We start from the raw sequence: 23,121 nt of genomic DNA, 5'->3' as shown, positions 1-23,121 counted from the left end.
TTTCAAGCCCCCCCCTAGCCAGCCCCCCCTTTCCTGTACGGTAAAGGGTTCCTTCTGCTTTGTGTTTTAAAATAAGTGGACTTTCCATTGTAACATTACCCCCCGCCCCCTGACCTATGTCTGAGCACATGCTCCCACAATACAGCATGTTTGATTTTGGATTTTCACACCACTGTTGTTGCACTGTTTGTAAACAGAGATAAAATGCAATGGTATTCTTTTGAAGGGAAACCATTGACAATGTTGGAAGTTATTCTTATGAAACAGGCTTTGTGCCGCAGGCTTCTTATCCAGCATGAACAGTATTTGCCCTACAGACACAATACATTGTCTTGGCTTTTGTAATGCACAGAGGGGCTAATACATGAATTACTCTATTCTAAATTTTCAAAGAATTGTTCCCTGCATGCAAGTGAGAGACAATCCCAAGCATGTAAAGGGGAATGCCACTGATTTTATTGTCTTGCTCCCGGGAGAGTTTGGTTAGTCTATGTGAAGTTGGAGAGAAGATCCTTCATTTAAAAGTCTGCTTCATTAACAGTGAATCGGGTGCTGATTTTCTTGAGTAATACTGGAATTAAGGTCATATTGTGGCCTTTTCCAGCACATATAAAAAAGAATTTAATCCTCAGATGGTGTCAAGAACACTGAAGAAAAACCTTCCATCAAACAAGGCGACGTAACAAGAGCAAAAGCTCCAGAACAGCAACTAAATAGGCCCTGAGATGAGATGGTTGTGTCAGCTGCAGACCTCTTTTACACTACTAGAGCAGTGAAACATAATGACATCAGTTATTTCAGGCTTAGCTCTGCTGCAATTTTTCTCTTTCGGAAATGCATCCTGGGGCACAGATATAAAAGGCGATTTAAAACTGATTATAAATCCATTTGTATTTGCAGAGGGGTTGTGAATAATCATGGGAATAACAGCTGTGGCTCCCTCTGAGTCCTTTGTCTACAGAAGAGCGCTGTTAGCTGGGATTAACCAGTGGGTGGCACTAATACATCAGCTGAAAAAATTCAACACTTTGCCCTCGAATCAGCCTCTTTTTTTTTTTTTTCCTTCTCTCAGATATCAACATGTGCTTCTGGTTCCATAAGCAAAATAATTAGTGCCTAGTTTTGATTCACATTAATCTGTATCATTGCAGTGAATAAATTAAGCAATGAATTGAATGCATAATGTTATTACCTGCACACAATTTTATCTGCCACTTCATCAGATCATAGCTCCGTGTAACAAGGTGAGGAGTGATAATAAAAATGACCGTAAATTATAAATGTCCAAAGGGCAGCAATCACCATTTTGAGAAAATAAAATGATTATATTCTTAGAAAAGTGATATGGTTTCTGCATAACTGCTATCAACAAGATGAGGGTCCCATGTTGTCCCATGTTATGTTTTGCTTTCAACAACAGCAAAACATAAGGAAAACAAGTTTTACACCCATCAAATTTATGGATCTGTGTATGTTACATTTATAAACATGTTTTTGAAAAATGTTTTTGCATTGTGCATAAGCAGTGATTGGTGCATATTGTACTGTTGCAGTTGGTCAACGTGGAACCATTTTTAAGTACTTTATACAGAGTTAGTTGATTTAATCTACATCATTGAATTATATTTTGTTAATGTCATCATGCTTTTATGTTAAATCTAAATCTAAAAAGTGTAGCGGAATACAACGTTTCCCTCTTAAATGAACGTCACAATTGTTCTTACAAACAATGCTTGCAGAAATATGGCTGCGGACCCTTTAAGAGAACAGGTGTGCTGTTGACAGGTAGGCTAATAGTGGAGAAACAGGAAATAGACGCATTAGTTAGCAAACAAAATCCAATACGGAAGCTTTTTTTTCAGCACAAAATGAATATGAGGTCAGGGGAAAAATACTTTGGTGAGTTTCATACAGCTTATTCCTCTTATCAGTGCTCAAGAGAAAATATTTGTTTCTTGTCAGCTATAAACTGAACTGAATGGTGTGTGTGTGTATATATAGCACAGTAACAATAGCGAGGCTGGTAAAGCCTTTATTGAACAAAGTCTGCCTTAACTGCTAAAACTGCTAAGATTTCTCAGACTTCATAGTGAAAGTAACTTTGTGTATTAAAGGGTTTAATCTCTTTGCAGACCGGCCTGACTGACGACATGAGACAACCCTTGCTCCTTATCAGTCTGTCTCTGGCAGGTAAAACAATTTGCACTGACAGCCTCCTTTTTCCCGACAGTGACGTTCAAACAGCTCACAAAAGTCTCTAAAGAGTATCGGTACACTCAGTACTGTGGGAGGAAAAAAACAGGGCAGGGAGGAGAAGCTGTGGTATTCCAGGCACGTTTATAAAACAATTGCATTTCAAGTGGAAAGCTCGTCTCAACTGCTCTTAAACCTGCGCGGCTGCATTCCCATCTGTGCGCTGACTACAGAGTGACGTGATGCCTTCACGGACTCCTCCCAGGCTCCTGCATCAGAGCTTTCTGCCTGACCCAGAATGACTAGGATTTTATTATTTTTTTTATTTATGTTTGCCATTTGGTATGTTGCTGATAAGGATGTGCAGTGCTGCAGTTTTAGAAGACATTGATAGGCTACATGGCTGTTGTTCATGCATGAATAACTACCAATACCGATACTCGGTGGTTGTTTATGAAAATAACACTAAAAAATAGTTAGTATTAAGTCCAACTGAACTGGTATTTGATAACAAAAACCACATTGCCTAACCTGACATAAGATAAATAAACACAGTGAAGACAACATCCTGAACTTTTACACTTTAAAACGTTTATAATACAAAAATATAACAAATATTTCATATAGATGCATAAGTTGGTCTTTATTAAAAAATAATTATGAAAGATATCCACGAAGATGATCTGAAGGAGAAATCACATGATATGGGTGTTGTCTCTAAGGTCAGGTCACCAGCATAACATGCAAAATGTAACAAATAAGGCTGGTGATCAAAACCAACAATGAAATGATTCTTCAAACTAGCAGTGTCTGTGTAGCCAGAGCCCGATATAGTTTATTTCTCTATTAAAACCATGAGTAAGCATTTTGATTTATTTTGAACCAGCCCCTAGACAAGAACACCTAAAGTGTATTAATCCGCAGATGAAAATAGTCCCTGACAAATGCACTGTATTGCCCAGATGTTTAGATGTTTAATGATTTGCAACAGAAGTAGGATCAAATTGGCTTGGGGCTGAGTGCCACAAACAGTGGAAAAATGTTCTCAGGCTAATACATCGCTTTGATCTTTTCATGGCATTTATGGTATTTGTACAATAACAAGATTATAGAATATTGCCTGCTTTACTCTCTCAGTGCATTGCACTTATGTTTGTAAAGATCTTGTATGAGTTGTGTATCTGTTGCATTATGGTACCAATTTTTCAATCCAAAATTTCTGATTAGGGTCAGGGTTATACACTGGTATAATAGTGTTAGATGCATAAAAATGAAAAACATCAAGCAGCAAAGATCTACTCTTACTGTTTGTGCTGCTGCAGCAAGATGAGCAAAGAAAATAAGCACCAGGAATGTAAATGATATTTTAATTTGTTCATTAACTAAGGGTTGTTGTTCATGCATGAAAGATAATAATTAAAGTAATAATCAGCAACATTTTCATATAATTAAATATTCATTTTGCGGCTGTCTATTGGCAATTGATATTACACAAAAGTGATTCAACCTACACCGTTCGTAAAAGCTTTTTTTTCTGTTGTAAACGCCTGCGGTTTGGTGGATGTGTCGCTGACAGCGATCCTTTGGTGCACAAGAAGTGATTTATTTAACATTTCCAGAAACAGCTGTTAGCTTAGAAGAAACAGATTATTAGAACGAACAGTTATACCCATTAGACCCACACACAGAAACCTGAAGTTCAGCAATGGAAAATGAAAACTTTTCTGGCTGCCAGTTAATCTCTGTGGATTTATCATCAGTTCATTTTATTGCAGTTATTGTCATGATTTCTGGGCTCCCTGCCACTGTTCATTCAAGGTATCTGCATCTAAATTACTTACATTTTATATAAGTTATAGTTATAAATCAGTTATATGCTATTCAATTCTTACATTCATACTTCCTACTTATTTGAATTGCCTTTGTGTTCTGACCTTATAAAAGCAGTCCAACAGGGCATGGAGCCAACTGAAACTGTGCAGCGTCACCCATGGGTGATTCTCACGTCTGACTCAATGACTCTTAATCTTTCTGTCTCTACTGTAAAGACAACAAGGCCGCTGATATTTTTAATCAAGCTCTGAAACAAGGCTGTTGTCTTTAACGCCTCAGTGTGGAAACCTGAACGCAATCCATATAGCTGTTGGCTCTTGTCATTTTATACTTGGCTCCCCTGTGAGAATCCTGTAAAGGCAGTCCAGCGAGACTGATCAAGACCATATTGATTTGATTCACTATGATTCATCGGCCAGAGCGTTCTTGCCTGGTAGTTTTATATGCCAGTAAAAGGCCACTGAAAATTCAGTCTGGGTTTTCCTGCCTTAATCTGTAATACCAACACAAGAAAGAGGAAGCACTGGCAGCCAGATACAAAAACAGTGAATTTTTATTTATTTATTTTTTGTCTGTTCACTCACATACAGATTACAAATGGCATAGAGCAGCAGTTAAACGCCTGAATGTGTAAAATCAATCGTTCTTTATAAGGTTTTTGAAAAATCGCCTGTGCACCACTGATTCTTGAGAAGAGAGACAGCAAATATGATTTTGACACGGCTTACGCTAAGTCGGGCTAACAAAAACACAAAATAGATGTTTAGCTTGGGATCACTTACAATCCAGAAAACATGATGTGAGTTGTGCAAGGAAAAAAAAAGTGTGTACCTTACTAATGGGTTTTTACCCCTTGAGCCCAGCCTGTGTGTATCTGTAGATTAAGTTCTCTGCAGTGGTGGAAGCAGTATTAATACCTTTCTGGGCCTCAAACAATTATTTAAATGGAAGTGTCTGAGAAGTTTAGAGGGGAAACTGCTAACAAGTGTTAGACATCTGAAAGGTGACACTAGACACTGCTAATTTGTAACAGCTCATAAAATAAAAATGTTTGAACTCTGGTTTGAGCTTTCACACTACATTATATTGTTTCATATGTTTTTAATGTAAAATCTGCAAAGTAAAGGATAATTATAGGTGTCAAATTGAGTAAAAGGTACAATATTTCCACCTGAAATGTTGTGGAGTAGAAGTATAAAGTAGCATAAAATGGAAACAGTAAATTAAAGCACTTAATTAAATAGTAAATGTACATTACGCCACTGATTCTCCTTTTTCTTCTGTTTAGTCCTCCTCTCTGCCGACGTGCTGCTGGCTCAGGACCAGGTAGAAATCCAGTTCCAGATAGACCCAGTGCTGGTTCAAACCGGTACTGAGATCGTTTTTACAGTGCTGACGGTGCCCCAGGTCCTGTCTATGACATGGGAATACCAAGGAGGAGTCGCTCTGGGTCTGTGGGCTGGGGGAAATTCAGTGGTTGACACAGTGCCCCAGTTCCAGGGCAGGGTCACCATCACTGCCACCCAGCTCCGAATCGGAAGCGCCCAGCTCCGAGATGCAGGGAACTACACGGTGGATGTGGTCCCCATTGCTACCACAGGCCTGACTTCTAACTCCAGATCAATACAGCTGAGGGTGTTTGGTAAGAGATAAACAGTGTGCCCGTCAGTTCTTTTAGGAGAGAAGAGGAAGGACGTAGAGGATGGGAGGGCTGGTGGAGTGAGCAGGAAAGGGAAGTTTTGAGGGAAGCGATAATGTTAAGGAGGACCAGAAGGGAGTAAAGAGAGGAGAGGGAGGATTTGGGGAGTAAGAAAATTAGTCTGGGAGGTATAATGAAATTAGTGACCCATAGTAGGCGAGGTAAAATTAATGAAAAAGAGGGAGGGGATGAAGCTAGCGGCTCGGGGCTTAATGCTAATCAAAACTCATTTGATATGCAGCGCTCATGCTCTTAGATGTTTGATAGTGTAGCATTTTAAATGTAGCATTACAGCTACATACAGTACATACAGTATTTCCATTAATTTACATTCAGCACTGTAATGGAGCCTGAACAGCTCAGTGTCTCTCTTTATTTTCAGTCATCTGCCCACGCTAAAAGGGATGACGTACTTTCTTTCTCATCCCTCTTACCACCAGCAGTAGGCGTGGGGGGTGCAGGGCGACCAAACTGTTAGAAGCTCTCGTTCGTTATTGCTTAAAGGTCACATCCTCCAAACTCACAACAGCTAGCTGATGACATGGAACAGGCGAGTCCTTAAACAGGACTCTCAACCTTTTGCTTACTCACCATAACTTACTCTGGACATGAGAGGCAGCGAAAGCCCTAAAATATAAAATGCTACTGCTGAGTCACAGGCGAGCGGATAGTCTGCAAAAATGCAAGAGATATGAGCTATTTAGTAGCAGCTCAAATGTTTTTGTTTGCTGTGGCTGCTCTGGTTCTCTCTTAGTCACCGCCTCCTCCTCCATCCGTACGCCCCCTCTTCTCCCTCTCCAATTATTTAACTTAGGCTGCCCGCCAAGAGGCATCTCGGCTACCACTCATACCGTCTGCCCCCTTATTCACCATCTGTGCTTCTATCTGAATCCTGTCCCTTCTCAGCTCTCACTTGCTTTGATTACAACAAATTATCCTCAACAGAATAATGAAACTGCCCTCTATTGTCCTGTCAGTCCAAGTGTTTTCTCTCATACTCTCATGCTCTATACCAACAGTAATAATGCCTTTAGAAACCTTCCCTGGGTTATTCTGTATTCTGTTGGAGTTATCTTCATTTTTTATTCTCCCTGTAGTTCCAGTGGCCGGGGTGAGTCTGGCTGTTCCCTCAGTGGCGGTGGAGGGGGGAAATGTGACTCTTACTTGTACATGGACTGCTGGGACAGAGACGACAGTCCAGTGGGGCAAAGGAGGCGCAGCCATCACTGCCGACTCCAGGATCACCATCTCAGGCGGCTCTCTGGTCATCAACCCAGCCAGACGGGGTGATGCCGGGGAGTACACGTGTACCGTCACCAACCTTGTCAGCGGACAAACTGCCACACAGAGCCTCACTGTCTTCTGTGAGTTTACACTGATCAGGACAAGTGGCAGCTAATCTGCTGTAGTCACTGTAAATATCAGTGGCTTATCTGCTTATCCATATTGCACTGCATACAGCGTGCTGAATCGCACTCAGATTGCACAGGACATTCCTCCATAAGCTTATTGTGCTGTTTCTGTCTTCGTCACATCATTATTTCTAACATGACAGTCTTACAGTAAAAATCCCACACTGCAATGATTATCCTCTGTTTTCATCTAACACATGTCTCTTCGCCACAAATGGAAAACACATCAGATCATGGGTGTTGGTAAAATCCACTGGGGATATGCATACCAAAACATTTGCACTTAATTCAATGTACGTCAACTGTCACTCTCACAGGGGCTGCTGCTGTGCTGCTTTCTGATTAAAAGTCATAAAAATAGAGGTGCAACTAATGATTATTTTTATACTTTCCCTGAAGCTAAAGACATTTTGAAATGGCATGTTTTGTCTGATCAACAGTCCAACACCCAGAGTCATTTAATTTAAAATGATATGAAACAGAGCCACAAATCTGCACATTGAAGAAGCTAGAACAAGCAAATATTTGGTGTTTGTGCTTGATAAATGACTTATTAGTATGATTAATTAATAATTTGAATGACAGTCACTAATTAATAAATAACGATTGTTTTGTAGACTAATTAAGCTCGACATTTTGAGAAATATGTTCACTTGGTTAATAGATTTATTTAATTATGTAGCTGGAGCCAGCAGCCTGTTAGCTTAGCTTAGCATAAAGACTGGAAACAGCCAGTCTGGCTCTGTGCAGAGGGAGCAAAATCTGTCTTCCAGCACCTGTAAAGAAACTATTATTTTATATTTCAAATCTTTAATCCGTCCAAAAACTAAAGTGTAAAAACAACAACTTGTGGTTTACACAGGGCTATCTGATAGACTATTTCTTGAGTGAGAACATTGACTTATTATCACATTGAGGTTGCCAAGCAACCAGCAGAGGCACTGTAGTCAGTGAAGAAGCATATTTCCTAAATGTTGAACAGTTCCTATAAGGACACTGCTGCACTTTTTTACTGCCATATATAGCTTGCAATAAAAGTCTTTTTTAACACCAGACTGTGTTGAACAGCTGAACTTTCTTCAGCCTCTGTGCAGGATGTTCAATGCACAATGCCCCCCATGTGTGAAATTATGTGTGTATTAGAGTCAGCTTTTTTTGAAATCCTGATTTTTTCTTGTTGTTGTACTTGAGCGCCAAATGTTTTTGATGCTGATAATGATGTCCTCTGCTCATCACAAAACCAGATGGCCCTGACACCCCTGTACTGACCAAGGACACCCCAAAAGAGTGTGTCGGGGGAGGGGATGTGTTGGTGGGACAGACGGTGCGTCTCACCTGCACGTCTGACTCGCTGCCCCCTGCCCTCTTCTCATGGCAACGTGACGGACAGACTGTCGCATCAGGCCAGCCGGGCAGCGGGGTGCTCAGCCTTCAGACTTTCTCAACCAATGAGAGCGGCCAGTATGTCTGCATGGCCAGAAACAGCATCACTGGAGGCACATCAGAGCAGGGGACAGACTTGGCCATCGTGGGTGAGTTATAGTGGATGCTGACCTCCCTGTGACTGATAATGATGACGGTTGGTTTTGGACCTCGTCCCTGTATCTGTCTTCGCGACAGGAGAGGGACAGAAAGTATCCTGGGAGATTGATCTGGTGGGAATGTGGTCAAAGTCATTCAGTGACTTACACACACACACACACACACACACACACACACACACACACACACACTCCTCCCTTTATTTTCATTTCTCTCTCTTCCTCTGCTGTACTTTATCATCTTTTTTTTTTTAAGAATCTTGCTCTCCTCTACCCTTTTTTTTCTTTTCCTCCTCTTGTCTGTCTGAGCTCTAGACTCATTATCTTTATTAATTCTGCCCCTTTGACACCATTCTTTCTATTTCAGACACATGTCTAAATGTAGGGGAAGTGGTGGGGATTGTGATTGGAAGTGTGCTGCTGCTCATAATCATCGTGCTGCTCATCCTGCTCATTGTTTTTCTCTTGCGAAGGACGAGGGGTAAGTCATTTTGTGCGATCATGGTCATTTTGTTTGACTACTTTTCATTTCATTGAATATTATGTTGAGTCAAATGCATTGCAAAAGGCTTTTTGAGGATCTCTTTGTCCATCAATACTTCCCATAATAGCTCAGACAGCTTTTATTGCACTTGAGAGTTATTTTGTTGTTATTTCTATTACTACAGGACAGTCGAGACAAAGGGATACTGCGCTTATTCAGAAGACAAACCCAAATCCCAGGCCTATAGTAAGCCACTATAACAGTTTACATGTGATTCACCATTGATTTTGTCTTTATCTTGTCCATGTGACAGTGCTTATGGGCTTCTCACAAATTAACCCCCTTATTCCATCTTTCTTTTGCTGTCTCTTCTCACCCTACCCTCATTTTTCATCTGCTCCCATTAAGCCTCCAGATCCGCAACCTAATGGTGCAAGGGAATTGGGCCAAGGTCCCCATCCCCCCCTCCATCAAACACACACACGCCACCCTGACCCCTTATACACCGCCGTGCGTGAAAACCGCAACAACCCGCAGAACAGTCTGCATATCTCTGACACACACCAACACAATGATCATACCCACACAAATGGACTGCGACACAATGCTTTTCAGAACACCAATTCATACCCACACAATGGCATTGACAACCCGGCTTTCACGCACACTGATGCTCAGAATGCAAACACATTCCCAAACACACAGCAGCAAAACTCTAACGTTCTCATACAGGCGGGCACTGCCCAGGGCGGCACCCAACCACCGGCAGTCCACGTCAACCTTAACACGCTGCCACAAACTGCTCAGGGTAACAACAACGCACAAATGCCAACCATTCATGTCAATCTTAACTCATACCCAAACAATGGTCAACAGACTCAGCCAGACAGCTTATTTCCTCTAACCAACACAGCTAATATCAACACTTTACAAACCCAACAAAACCTGTCACATACAGGGCAATCAAATCCCAGAATGCAAAGTGCGCAATCCTATCCTAGTGACCCCCGACTGAATGGTCACATAGATGCAGGTCATCAAGCTCAGCCTGCACTTATACCAACTGGATACACACACTTTAACAGTAATAACATTTCCCAGCAAAATGCAGACACACAGACCTACCAGCAGGACACAGGGCATCGCAGCCGCTCTGATAGAAACTCAGAAAGACATGATGCCACTCCGAGCTCCACCCGTCGACAGATGCCATGGGATCGCCTCCGAGGGACACCTTCGTATCCCCGCGGATTGCACGACAGTGGACAGTTATCACCTGATTTGCCCTCTGACACTACAGACTACACAACCCATCCTCCCACACGAGAGGCAAGAACACCAAACAGATCTCAGCCTCCACCTCAGAGCCAGAACACTTTGCGGAGCAGAGTTCCAACCAGACAAGAGGCACCATCAGTGGACAGACAGACACGGAGCCGTTCAGCTGATCGTAGCCCAGACACTCGCAGTGTAACACTGCTTGAGGCTGCACTCAACACACGCAGAATCCTCGACATACAAAGGGAGAGTGCTCAGCGAGACATCAGAGGTTCGCCTCGTAGCCAGACCGCCTCCAGGCAGGAAGCCACACACAGCAATAACCCCCAGGCGCTGCCTCTCATGAGCCAGCGGGCCTCTGTAGGACACTCTGTCATGTCACAAGGACCCACAACACAACAGGGACTGACTGCACCACAGGGTGCAGATACAAGAGTTTTGGCTGATCCTAATCACCTTCCACAGGCACACATGGCCCACCAACACAGAGCAGCACCGATCCAAACAGCACCACCAGGTCTGGGCACGCAGACACAGCCTGTCATACATGGTGCCAGTCACCCCAGCCAAGGAGGCACTGCTCCAGTCCCATACCCTTCTGCCCAGCCTAATCCCAGTAACCTAACCCAGGCCGCACTTAAGGCCCACACTGAGAAGGCTCAAACCTTTCAGAATCGGAGACAACAGACCCAGGCTGCGCTGCTTCACCCTGGACGACAGGCTCCAGCTCCTGCCACTGGAGCTCACCATCCACCACCTCCTCCTCCTGTAATACCCCTCGCACAGTTCCAGACCCTCCCTAAGGAGCGCACTCAGCACAAATCCCCAAATAGAGGTCCTCAGCCCCCCAGACCACCTGTCAATATACCAGTGGCTCAGCGGCACCTGCAAGTTCAACAGCGGACCAATGCGCATCGCCATCCTGCCACGATGCCCGGCAACCGTCATCACCATCCTGGAAATGGCCACGTGCATGCCAGTGGACACAGGCATACCCATGCGCACACCCATGCCCATGGCCACGGGCACCCTGCCCACTTCACCAACCCACGGCAGGTGAGTGAGACACAGCATGAGAGTTTGAGACTGCAGCCAACAGATGCCATATGTTTCCTGATACAACAGATTTCCAGCACATGGTTCTCTCTCAGATGTGCACTTACGGCTGTCATTCCATGTCATACTCCCTGTTTTCTTCCATGTGTGCAGTGTTATAAACCCGCTTCTACCTGTGCTGTCTGCTCAACAGTTTGTGCTGCTGTCTGCAGTAGGCATCGCTTGAAGGATGCTTGACAGCACCCTTTAACTGAATGTTGCATTTTTATGATTGGCAGTCTTCTCTACGCCATAAAAATGTATTTAGTCTTGAGTGTCTGTGACATTGTGGCAGTTTTTAAAAGTTGCATTGTGTGTCAGAGGCTCTGCTGCTTCTTCTCCATGACATGTTGGCAATGAAGGGGTTGTTGTGTCTTTTCCAGCAACAGGCTCACAGAGGGAGACCAAGATGATGACAGATGTCAGCAGACTACACTCCAGAACCGTCCCACATCCACTGACACAAACAAACAGCTGACAGACATGATCCAATATACCACCAAGCAAGACTGACTGCACAAGGTTCTGCACTCAGAGAAGCTGTCACACCCTGGTATCTCATTACTAAAGTCATTTTTTTGTAAAAGATGTCTCCCATGGGGATGGTAAAATGTAACTTTTTTTTAATACAGTCCTGCTTTCTTAAGGATTTTTATAGAAAATGTTCCCCCATCGACAACCCCTCACTCCAGACACACACACATGCTTTCCCAGACTCACATGTATTGCACTATTTTGTTTTCTGGAGCACTGGTCAAGCATCAAACTTTGCCAAGAGCCTGCTCAGGGAAGACAAGCTCAGTGATCCATAGCTTCTGACCAAGCTTACATCCACTCATCCATTCTTCATCAAAAGTAAACAAGCCTACCTTGACAAAATGCACTTCAGGTGCTTGCATGAAAATCTTTCTGGCTGACACTTAGGAAGATCTAATAGTGACAGACAGTAAAGTAAATGAGAAGTGGACCCTGCACAAGATGAACTCGACCCTTGGGAACATTGACAATTATGAAAGAAGAAATTAGTCCTAGGGGGTGGGTGGTCTTTATTCTATGTGGAACTATTTTACGCCTTCTGTTTACAGATGCCTCTTACTTCACTTCTCAATTAAGGGGATTCGCCTCAGTGCCTCTCGGAAGTAATGCTCAGCTAACTATGAAGGGGATCCCACGAATGGATGGCGCTTATTAATTAGATGCTTTTATGTGACTTAAATGAGTTGGAAAATAATCACAACCGTGCATGAATGAGGGCTGCACAGTCCTGAGATGCCACGCTTTCTGCTGAAAAAGCACAGTGTTGCAGTTTACTGTCTTCACTGGGTCACAGACAGCACATTAAAAATGATTGGATGTCATTATTACCTTTACAGATTATGTATTAATTGATTTTTTTTTTTTTTTTTTTTTTTTTTTTTAACTCAGGGATATAGTTGTGAAAACTAATTATGTTGCATCAGTGCTATTATTTATCATTAAGTGTGACCAAATTCATCTGAACTTTCAACAATAAGCTGGGTGATATTCTATATTTTTCTTATTGTCAACAAATTCCATGACAAGACTAAAATGAACCATATACCAATCCCACTAATAAGTGTTGTCCGTGTAGCCAATCTCATTCCAATGTGCTGTGGAGCTCCACTGTTGTCCAAAAACTAATAAAAACACATTAATCAGCCACACAGTTGTACTGGGTGATATGGTCCATCATTATGGTAAACATAGTCACAGCAGTTTGTTGCTAGCTAATTTCACATATATCATCATGCTGCTGTAACTACTCACCAGAGCACCAAATGTGTATTAATCCCCCGCTGAAAATAGTCCCCAGCAAATGCACTATTTAATGCTGTGTGAGCAAAGTTTGCTAAAATCTACAGTGCCCAGCTGTTTTGGGAAATTACTTAGCTTTTTTTTGAAAATAAAACTCCATATTTGCGACCTGTTTGTAAAGATTTAAGTCTTCAGTAGAAACAAATACAGTTGGGCCTGAGAGCCACAAACAGTAGGAAAGTCTAAAGCACTGAGAGATGGATCAGTGCATAGTTGTTTTTTGTCTTTTTATGGGAGTTGTTGACAATTTAAAAAAAAAACACTAAAAAAAAAAACTAACAAAAACGTAACAGTTTTATCCTTTTAATATAAAAATACACACTGTAAACTCAAAATTAAAATTTGAAAGCCAACATGAATATATACACAGCACATCTGGCAGCTCCAACCAAACATCTGGAGCATCAGATTTACTTTACTGCCTTGAAAATTGTGCCATTTTTGAAAAATTAATGTTTATAAATAATTTATACAAATGCTGGATATCCATGTGAGATGCTACAAGCTCAGTAGCTCATTGCTCCGCAGGAAGGATTTGCGCATTGTTTGGGTTTTATAAAATGTTCCAAGATCTGATTTTATCAATAATAATAAAGGTTTTTTTTTGTCATTGTGTATGTTTGCATATAACTATATTGTTGAACAAAACCGTTACGTGTGGGCATGTTTTTTCCATCCACAGTGGAAATCACTTGTCTAAAATATTCACAGCAGGACTTTTTTTTATTTTACCTCTACTTTCAAAATGAACGCATTTTTCAAAACATGAGGATCTTTTTATTTTCAGAACAAAAAAACCTAGTCACACATGTTGGCAGTACGTTAGACCACAAAAGCACCTATTTATTCTGGTGTTCCTCTGAATCACAGAGCTGTTTGCAGTCTGGGCATATTTCTGCTCACTGTGTCTATAGTGCTAATTATGCATGGCGCCTCTGTACGCCGAGCGCTGTTGTTGATTCTCCTCAGATAAATCTGTTCCTTCAGCTTGTTGTGGAGGTGCAGAGCGTGTGTTTGGATCACAGCTCCATCAGTCTCCCAATCCCCTGCTCCCACTTGTACGTCACCTCTGATGAACAGTCCTGTGGCTCACTATTGGAGACACTTCACGGTAGTCTAGCACTGTAATGAGTGGAGATGGAGTGCATTTGAGTACCTGCACTAGAAAAGGTTACCGCATTGCCCACCAGTTCCAAATGAAAGCTGTGATTTATGAAAAGTTTGGAGCAGTTTTACAAATGCGCCACTTTGTATACTATACTTTATCTTTGGAGTGAAGTGTGTTGCTTATGGGCTACACAACTGAAATTACAAGGCACTCTGTAGTCTTGAAACACACAACAAGCAAACCTCAAACGCTGATGTGGCCACCTTCCCTGGGCCAATTTGCATGTAAATCTGCTCATGTTGTTTTAGTATTCTGATTTACCGTGATTTACTGTGACTGCTGCAAGTAATTGTAATTGTTTATGCTTCCCTTTGGAGGCATAAATTAAAGGCAAACATAACTGAAGTGCGGTGTGTGCAAATAGGGCATTTTTTGTATTGATAAATGCTCGTTACGGTGTGTGTCAAGCTGCAACGCTGAGCTCTCCTGACTCAAGTGTGGAGGGAGTCAGTGTTGATTTCTCTCAGGAGACTGCAGTAGATTTTCTCTGAAAAACTTAATACCACAAGATGGCCAGTATAATTCTAATCCAATTCTAATTTAAATTCAGTCTAGCTCAGCAGGCACACATATTTTCATAGATATAATGGCATTTTGAAATAACAGAGGCGGTGTCATAAGGCCCAGACAGACTTTAGTCCAATTAACAAATATACCCAAATGAGTAAAACATCATGATGTTGCCTTTCTGGCCACATTTGCTCACTGCAGTGATGCCACATTTTCTCTACCACTAGGGAAAAGGAAGAGGTCAGGCATGGTAGTCCCATCATCACTAAAATGAACTGGTAACTCCTTTGAGATCCATGTGTCCATCCCTGTCAGAGTAACCTTGAGCAAGACACCGAACCTCTGCCTCTATGCACGACCCCCTTTGGTGAAATCGCACATGAATATGAGTCTCAGAGGGATATGAAATGAAACAAATTTATGATTAAACTTTGCACACTAGGGAAACTGAACAAAAAAATGAACATTTTAGAGTGTGACAGCATGACCCTGAATTTATAGCCTTCTACCCATTCAAAATGTCCTTGAGTAGGAGAGTGAATCCCCAACAGTTCACTAACTGTAAATCATGCTAGATAGGGGTGTCTAAAATGTAAATCATAAGCTAAAACTGCATTGTAGCAGCCAGGGACTCCATCCCTGCTCATCCCACAAGGGGGAGGCATGTGAGAGGACTTCTGAGGTTATCTATTGATCATTTTCCACCATTTCTTCTCCCCACGGCCTTCACCATCTGTGCAACTTTGATGGTGGCTACAGAAATTAAAATACAAGCCATCGGCAAAGTTTTTCTTGTCTGTAGTCCAGTACAGAGAAAAAAAAACACACAAGTTACAACCAAATACTGTTGTGTGCAGCAACAAGGAAATCTGCCGTTGTCGCAGGCATGTTTATGGATGCTTAAAGGTGAAATGCTGCCTTCAGGGATACATATCAAACACAATGGCTTCAAAGAGTTTTGTGTTTCATCGTAATCTTTTGTTGATTCAATTGAGCATATCATGTTGTGTTTCATATTTTCACCATACTTTCTCTCTCAAATAAAAGCAGGCTCTTTCAGTGATATTTCTCTGTGAAATAAATCACAGACGATTCTGAGGAGCCCTTGTAGAAACCATTTCCAGTAGATGTTAGATGTCATCTGTGGCATTGAAGTACTACAGTGAAAAATTGATTTGTCTTTGATACCGTACCGTAGGTACACAGTTGTATTCATGGATGGTTTTTTTGTTGTTAAAGAGCAGAGGAAGAAAAAAAAGAGGTAAAAGTATATGACATTTAGCTGCTTACTTAGCATAGTGGGACTTAAAATAAAACACGACATCACACCAACTATAATGCCACCAAACTTCACTTTTACTGAGTATTTTTCCAGGAAACAGGGGTCTACAGTTCACAGATGCTGCCAGACCACAGCACACAGACATCTTTTGTTAGATGTTCAACAAAAGAGCAGATTCTTCGAACTGCAGTGCAGATAGTTCTTGTAATTAAGCCATGTGTTGCAGCAAAAAAAAAAAAAAAAAAAAAAAAATCCAGTGTCAGCAGAAAAAAAAGAAAGATGATTGTACAAAACAGAGCAGATGCAAGAGTACAGTATGTGAGCTACAAGAACAGAAAGAAATGAAACCCATTCTATTAAATGCTTTTTGCTCCACTCTCTGTCAACTTCAGTTCTGTCTACTCATTTTCATAGTGGCATAAACACGTTAGTTTTATGAGTCTTATGAAGGCTTAACGTTGCGCAGGCATGTAACACTTCAGGGAGGAATTAGCGTTGTCACGGTGAAGGCTCCTCTACAAAACAAGCTGATGGATGCTACAGTTTTGTTGGACCTTCACTTAAAGTAAAGTATTTTGCTGAATAGCAGCAACTAAGGCCACAAGTGACATTTACTGGGCAAAGGTAAATGTTAAAATGTAGTGTAACAGTGGCACAAGTAGAGAATAGCCATAAAGTTAGTGCACTGATTCAATAATGTCAGCAATATATGTCATTACCAGACCAAGAAAGGCTGCTGCTGCAAAAACCCCTGAGAGTGTTGACTTGAACAAGAGGGTGTTTAACTGCTGCTGAATTCGACTCTTCAGTGTGTTATTTCTTCTTTCGCAAGTTGTAAAGTGCTGCTTCAAGGACAGGAAATGCACCAGAAACACACTGCAGTATGTTGTCGTTCAGGCTCTACATCACACAGAAAGCGTCAATGCATGCCAGATCAACAACCCACCCACACCTTATAGTGGACAAGAGATCCACATAACCACAACATACCAATCAGAGGAGGCCGAGATCAGATGATGAATCCAGTAGCAAAGCTGCAGCCGTGGTGCTGCTCACAGGAGTTTCCATTAAGTGAGTGTGTCTTACTGTGTGCTGCCCACCAAGTTGTGCAAATGGTCATGGGAGGGGGTGGTGAAAAAGAGAAAACTGAGAGAGTTTGCCTTATTAATTGATTCAGCCTAGCCCCTCTTTGCTTTTACCGGTGTCAGGGTAAGGTGCTGTAGGTAAGTCTCTGTATGCACAGTGCAGCAAAAGACAAGTGAGCTGCTTCGAGCATGCCTGGCGTGGAGACCCACATACCATTTTATCATAAGGCCGTCAGCAGAGCTTTAAATACCCTGCAGCACAGAGGCTATACTCTGCTATTAGCTTGATTTCTATTTGCGTGACTGACTAGATAGATTCCATTCACTGCTTGACTGGTTTATGCTTCCAGCCTACTGTCTTGAAAGTGAAAAGCAGAGGACAGTAAATCAAAAATACTTCTTCATTGTAATCCATGCTAGATTAAAGGTAGAGCTAGAGAATCTCTCTCTCTATCTCTATGTGTGGGTAAGATCATTGGAGCCCAGCCAATACAGAAACATCCATCAGATTTGCTTATCAAAGAGTTTTGACAAACATACAGTGTATACACTGAAGGCAGGGTGTTGTACAGCTGTGATCTGCTCTGCTCCGCCAGCTCACGTGCTACTGTAAACTATGGGGTCTGCTGAGCGCAGGAAGTAATGATGCCACTTAAATTACCTGCACTGTGTACTGTGTACATTCTCAGCCACCATCCTCGTTAATACAGATATCCTCTTATCAGCCGGCAGTAATGGTCAGGCGCTTGTTTACATCCTTGCATCCTTGTTAAATACAATATGTGGCCCCTGTGAGTGAATGTGTTATCCGATATGGATGTGTTGCCCTACTTATTCGGGCTCAGCAGCTCAGACTGACTACTTTTAAATTCTAAATATGTCTTTTACACCCACAGTTGGACTGGAGAATTTTGTTTTGATTGACAGATGAGTCAATTGTATTAAATTTATCTCCATTTTAGCAACTCATTAAAAATCAAAGTCGAGTCAAATTTGTTGCCATTGGTCTAAAAAAAACTTAAGAGTTTTAAGACAATGAAAAATAAATAAATAGAAAAACAAAAAGCTAACACTTTACTTTAACCCCCTATTTAGCATTTATGAGCAGTAAATAAACACTGCGACTGAAAGGTCTGCTGCAGTGAGATTAACATGGCATGAGAGTTCAATTCATTAATTACATTTTTTAATTCACTCTCCATGACAACTGACCCAAGTCTGTCTGCTGATGAAAGCCACATTATGTGGCTGAAACCTCCAGAAGAAATCTAGTAATTTAAAGAGGTTTTGTAAACTAAACTGAGATTTGAAACACAACATATTTCTGAACCAGTTCCAGATGTTTTGTAACAAGCTGTCACTGTCGTCATCAATGGCGTCATGAGAACATCTGGGAGAGGAACAGTCAATGGTACCTTAGTCCACTACCCTAAACAAATCAAAAGATCTGAACCCAAAATCAAGTTCTGGGTGGTCTGGGGGGAAGGGGTGATATGCGACAGTGCTGATCACCTGAAAGCTAAAAAGATATTCGTTGACTCTCACCTGAAAAACCTACCACTACTGCTCTGTTGGTTTTCATTTTCATTTGTCAAATTATTAATTGTTTTTTTTTCCAGACTAAGTCATTTGTAAACATCACTTTAGGCTCCGCTAACCTGTGTTGTGCTTTTATTATTTCTGCCATTTAAAACTAAATGATTAATCAGGCAAATTACCTGATAATGAAAACAAACATTGGTTGCAGACCTTGTTAGTAACAACATGTTCCTGCTATTTTTTTTTTTTTTTTTTAACACAACTTTATAGTGCAATATGTGGCTCGGAGAGTCTTGGAATATCTCTGCCCTTCAAAATGCCACCACTGTGCCATGTGACCCCGTGTTAAGCAGGCCTTTGGGGGAGTTAACAGTGACATTTACAAAAAAATGTTTTTGGCAGGGCTCACTTAGATCAAATAAGCATTTCATATATATCAAATTGCTCAATATCATATATTTTTGACCACATTTTGATAAGGACAACATTTTCTGAGGGACATTGAAGGTCTTTAGGGAATGACATTTTTGCTGACATAAAAAAGTGCTGTTTGTCCTATCAGCCTCTAATGTACTTTAAATGATTAAGCTGAGTAAGCGAAAGCACTTCAGAGCTGGAAACACTGGAATATACATTGTTCTTTATTCATATTTATGTTCTGCAGGGGCAAGGTTTTAAAAATTCATATTATATACAGAACTCTAAAAGTTTGAAGTTTTACTAGGAGCTACGCAATTGCAATAAGAGATGAGAATGAATATATATTTAGTATTGTCAGTGCTAGGTTTTCCGTGTGGATACTTTAGGAGTCATCGATGCATTTATTTAAAGCCGCTCTAATCTGTGTTTTTATATTAACGGCTCTGAAAGCCTATTCTCTTCTATTACCCTCGGGGCCTTATATGAGCACAAAAATTTTCTTTTTAAGTTGAAACATTTTTGGTTATTTCACATGAGAGATTTCTGTATTTCTGATTGTATCAGTGCTAATCTCACCCCCCTTTTGAGGAGGATGGAGCTCAGTTGGAAAAATGTGATGCATTTCTGTGCACCAATCAGAGTTTTAAGAAACGTTTGAATCATAATGTGGTTGTCTGAAGAAGTGAGTCGAACCTGATCAAACCACTCGCACACAGTCCCGACGTCGCAGGGTTAGCTTCAGCACAGTTCTTCAGTGTTAAAGCCTGAATAAATAAACAGAGCATGGTTATTCCCTGTACTTTAACTTTGATTATTGCTCATCTTGTCCTGAATATTTCATGTAACAGTGAAATTCATAAGATTTTTTTTTCAGAGGCTTTAAAGTAATATTTTTTTTTCACTAATAGCCATTCAGTGTGTTGTAATTTCCTCTCCACATCGCAGTTTTCACTCTCTAATCCACTATTCCCATGATGGATTCCGATCACCTTCATAGGCACAAAAGATCCATGGGAAATGGTGCATGTATGTGATGTTAATTTTCTCCCTGCTTTGACATTTTGAATATATTCTTGAATTTGTTTTGTAGCTAAATGTGTGTTCAAATAAGCACAAACACACTGTGATACTGATTGTTGTATTTCTTGGACACTTTTATTGTGGACTCACTACAACAACAGGACACTGAGGAAGGCCCTCCTTCCTCCCTTCCTTTAATTATATTCTAAATTAGTTTCTAGAGAAGCTTTTTTTTTCATTCAGTCCACTCACCTTTTTGTAATTTCTTGTAAGACAGGGAATCAGGAGGAGCAATTACTGGTATTAGAACTAATTTTGCAGAGGAGCGTTGGTGTGAGGTCATCAGCAGCTGACTTCTCATCTAAATGTCCCCAAATGTTAGCACATGTTCCCCATGGCAATCATTAAAATTTCATTTCACCTTAACTTGGAGGCACAGTTGCTTTGCCGCTCTCTCTCCTATAACACTGCTAAGATATTAGAGAGGTGTACTCTGTATATCTATTGAGCAATTTCACACTCTAATCAGAAGAGTATAGTGACTTTCAAGTTTCATCGACCTCCAAGAATGAGTGTGATGCCGGCGTCTCATGGCTCCGGTCCAATCGGGGGTTCCTTTTATCTCGCCAATCACCTGCTGTTTGACAAAACCATTGATTCAACTCTCTTTTGCTTGTATAATGAGATGCATTTTAAGTGCTATGCTTTTTGATCTTTCAAGACATTTTTTATCTCCATGATCTGAGCTCCTGGTCTGAGGATCAGCAGCTTTTCAACATCTAGGCCTTCCATCAGTTCAGCTCAGTGTGTTTATCGCTCTCTGCAGTTGTACAATGAAAACTAAACTCTCTTTAATGGCACTGAACTGACTAAAAGCATTTTGTATTCAAGACCTTGAATCATAGCTGATTAACTGAGACAAGTTCTGTGTGAGAGCCAGAACTAGAAAAAAATGTTAATCAAGGATCTAATTGTACTGTAAATAAAAAAGCAGGCGAATAATGGAGGCCAGTTTTTCAAACAAAAGCGACATAATAGATGGGCGAGCACGGAGAGCAGTTCAACAAGCCCTGTAAACAATCAACAAACCCTTTTCCTGTTGTGCATATTCATCATTTTCAGGCTCATAATGAAGGGCCAATGACGTGGGAGCATTATTGCTTAGGAACCTCAAACATTAACGCCGCGCGGGACTGTGATCTCTGACCACGTTTTCAAAGCACATCCATACATTCAACAGCCTCGATATTAGCTTTGCTTTTACAACCACTTTGTGTGTTCCCAGCAACAACCAGATAACCCAATAAACACCCACGACTAGGTCCATAGTGCAGGTGTGTGACTTGGCCTTGTTCCCAGTAGTGGGAGACGCTTGAAAAAAGTGTACAATGATCGTAAGCTTTAAAGTTAGACTGAAACTTGGTTTCCGTGTTTAGAAGACTAACACAAAGGAGAGTATCACCACATGTTGTTGGCTGAAATATTATTTGTTGGCAATGAGAGTAATCTGCACAGCACTTTGGAATGGGACTACAGGATAATTTCCTTGTGTTATTTATGTGTAAAAGCAATGGATGTGATCATTATAAAACTGATTAGTTGGTATGGGTTTGGAGCCAGGGGATGAAAATCTATTTTGCCTCCATGGCTTTTATACTGCTGTGTATTTTTCTCACTGATTTCCATACTCCAACAGTTGTTCTTTGGACTCAGGTCATACTTGATAAGGCTGCCGGCCAAATGTACAAGATTATCTTTTCAACACAGCTAGCTTTATTTCATGAATGTGTCACTGGGAATAAAATGGGTCCAACTATGTTGGAAGCAAAGTCACTCTTCAAATAGCAATATGGTGGCTTAGCAGCCACTGAACTCTTCTGTCGGGACGGGAGAATTATGTTGTTATTTTTTTCCTGCCGCCTCAAATATAAGGAAGCTTATAGGTTCATGCTCTGGGTATTAACAGAGGGATTAGCAAGGAGGCTTCTGTGATGCTGAAGTCCGTAAAGCACAGAGCTGCAATCTCTTCATTGTTGAGATATCTACTTGATGTGACACAATTAACTCTTCATTTCAAATACACTGTAGTCTCATACAGACAAGATAGAGGTGGATTTCAACAGCAGCCATTCTTAAACTGTTGCATCTAACTCGTTGAGTCAGTGCACACCCTTGTGCAAAAGTCTCCTCTGATCGGGTCCAAAGTGAATTCAGTGAAGAAGCGGCTGAGTCTGTCACTACTAGACATTGGTCAGATAAACTGTGAAACTGGACAAATTAACAATATGAAGCTGAAAATCATGTCTCTTACTTACAGGTGATGGTCGACAACATACTGCCATCGCTACAGCCCATTGCATCTCAGACCAGTGGAATGCAATGATAAGACAAGTTAATGTTCTGTGTAATCCCTGGTGGAAAGTAACGAAGTACAGTTACTTGAGTACTGTAGTATAGTATAATTTTGAGGCACTACCTCAAAGGGAACTAATGCTAATAAACTAAAGTGATAAATGATAAACTTAAAGCACGTGAGAACTGCGTTGGCTGCAGAATGGAGAAGCAGCTGATGAAACAACTTGCATGTTGTGATGATGCATATAGCATTGCCTAAGTTATTGCTTGCTTCAACAGAAACTTGAGGTTTTCAGTGACTTCCTCTTTCTTTTAACACCTCAGGAAGCAGAGAGTTTATTTTTATTTACACCAGTTACGGTAAATGAAGA

At 41.2% G+C, this 23,121-nt stretch overlaps 2 protein-coding genes across 6 annotated transcripts in view; one reads left to right on the top strand and one right to left on the bottom strand.

Annotated features, from left to right (window-relative positions):
- Positions 1 to 22,885, bottom strand: part of LOC139613023 (uncharacterized) — a 29,726-nt gene extending 6,841 nt beyond the window's left edge. Inside the window, exon 1 of one of the 5 annotated variants that reach the window (XM_071469306.1) lies at positions 22,711 to 22,885. In XM_071469306.1, coding sequence (XP_071325407.1) covers positions 22,711 to 22,750 — 40 coding nt within the window. In that variant the 5' untranslated portion in view covers positions 22,751 to 22,885. Of the gene's footprint in view, positions 1 to 5,279; positions 5,424 to 22,710 lie in introns of those variants that run through there. The other 4 variants (XM_071469312.1, XM_071469311.1, XM_071469308.1 and 1 more) reach the window with 4 other exon arrangements.
- Positions 1,789 to 14,135, top strand: LOC139613022 (uncharacterized). The gene is made up of 9 exons (XM_071469302.1): positions 1,789 to 1,899; positions 2,133 to 2,190; positions 5,315 to 5,668; positions 6,823 to 7,089; positions 8,382 to 8,669; positions 9,046 to 9,159; positions 9,347 to 9,408; positions 9,571 to 11,496; positions 11,919 to 14,135. The coding sequence occupies exons 2-9, from the start codon at positions 2,151 to 2,153 to the stop codon at positions 11,946 to 11,948; spliced, it is 3,081 nt and encodes a 1,026-aa protein (XP_071325403.1). The 5' UTR covers positions 1,789 to 1,899; positions 2,133 to 2,150; the 3' UTR covers positions 11,949 to 14,135.
- Positions 22,886 to 23,121: the final 236 nt, after the last annotated feature.

The sequence above is a fragment of the Trachinotus anak genome, unplaced genomic scaffold (assembly GCF_046630095.1).
Source record: "Trachinotus anak isolate AG129_WGS33_773 ecotype Australia unplaced genomic scaffold, CSIRO_AGI_Tana_v1 ptg000032l, whole genome shotgun sequence".
Taxonomy (NCBI): Eukaryota; Metazoa; Chordata; class Actinopteri; order Carangiformes; family Carangidae; genus Trachinotus; species Trachinotus anak.
The sequence above is the reverse complement of the archived record's forward strand: the minus strand, read 5'-3'. Positions and strand labels throughout refer to the sequence as shown.

Coding starts and splice junctions, on each gene's coding strand:
- LOC139613022 (XM_071469302.1), top strand. CDS start 2,151: ATGAGACAACCCTTGCTCCTTATCAGTCTGTCTCTGGCAG. Junction 8,670..9,045: donor GACAGACTTGGCCATCGTGG/GTGAGTTATAGT, acceptor TTTCTATTTCAG/ACACATGTCTAAATGTAGGG. Junction 11,497..11,918: donor ACTTCACCAACCCACGGCAG/GTGAGTGAGACA, acceptor TGTCTTTTCCAG/CAACAGGCTCACAGAGGGAG.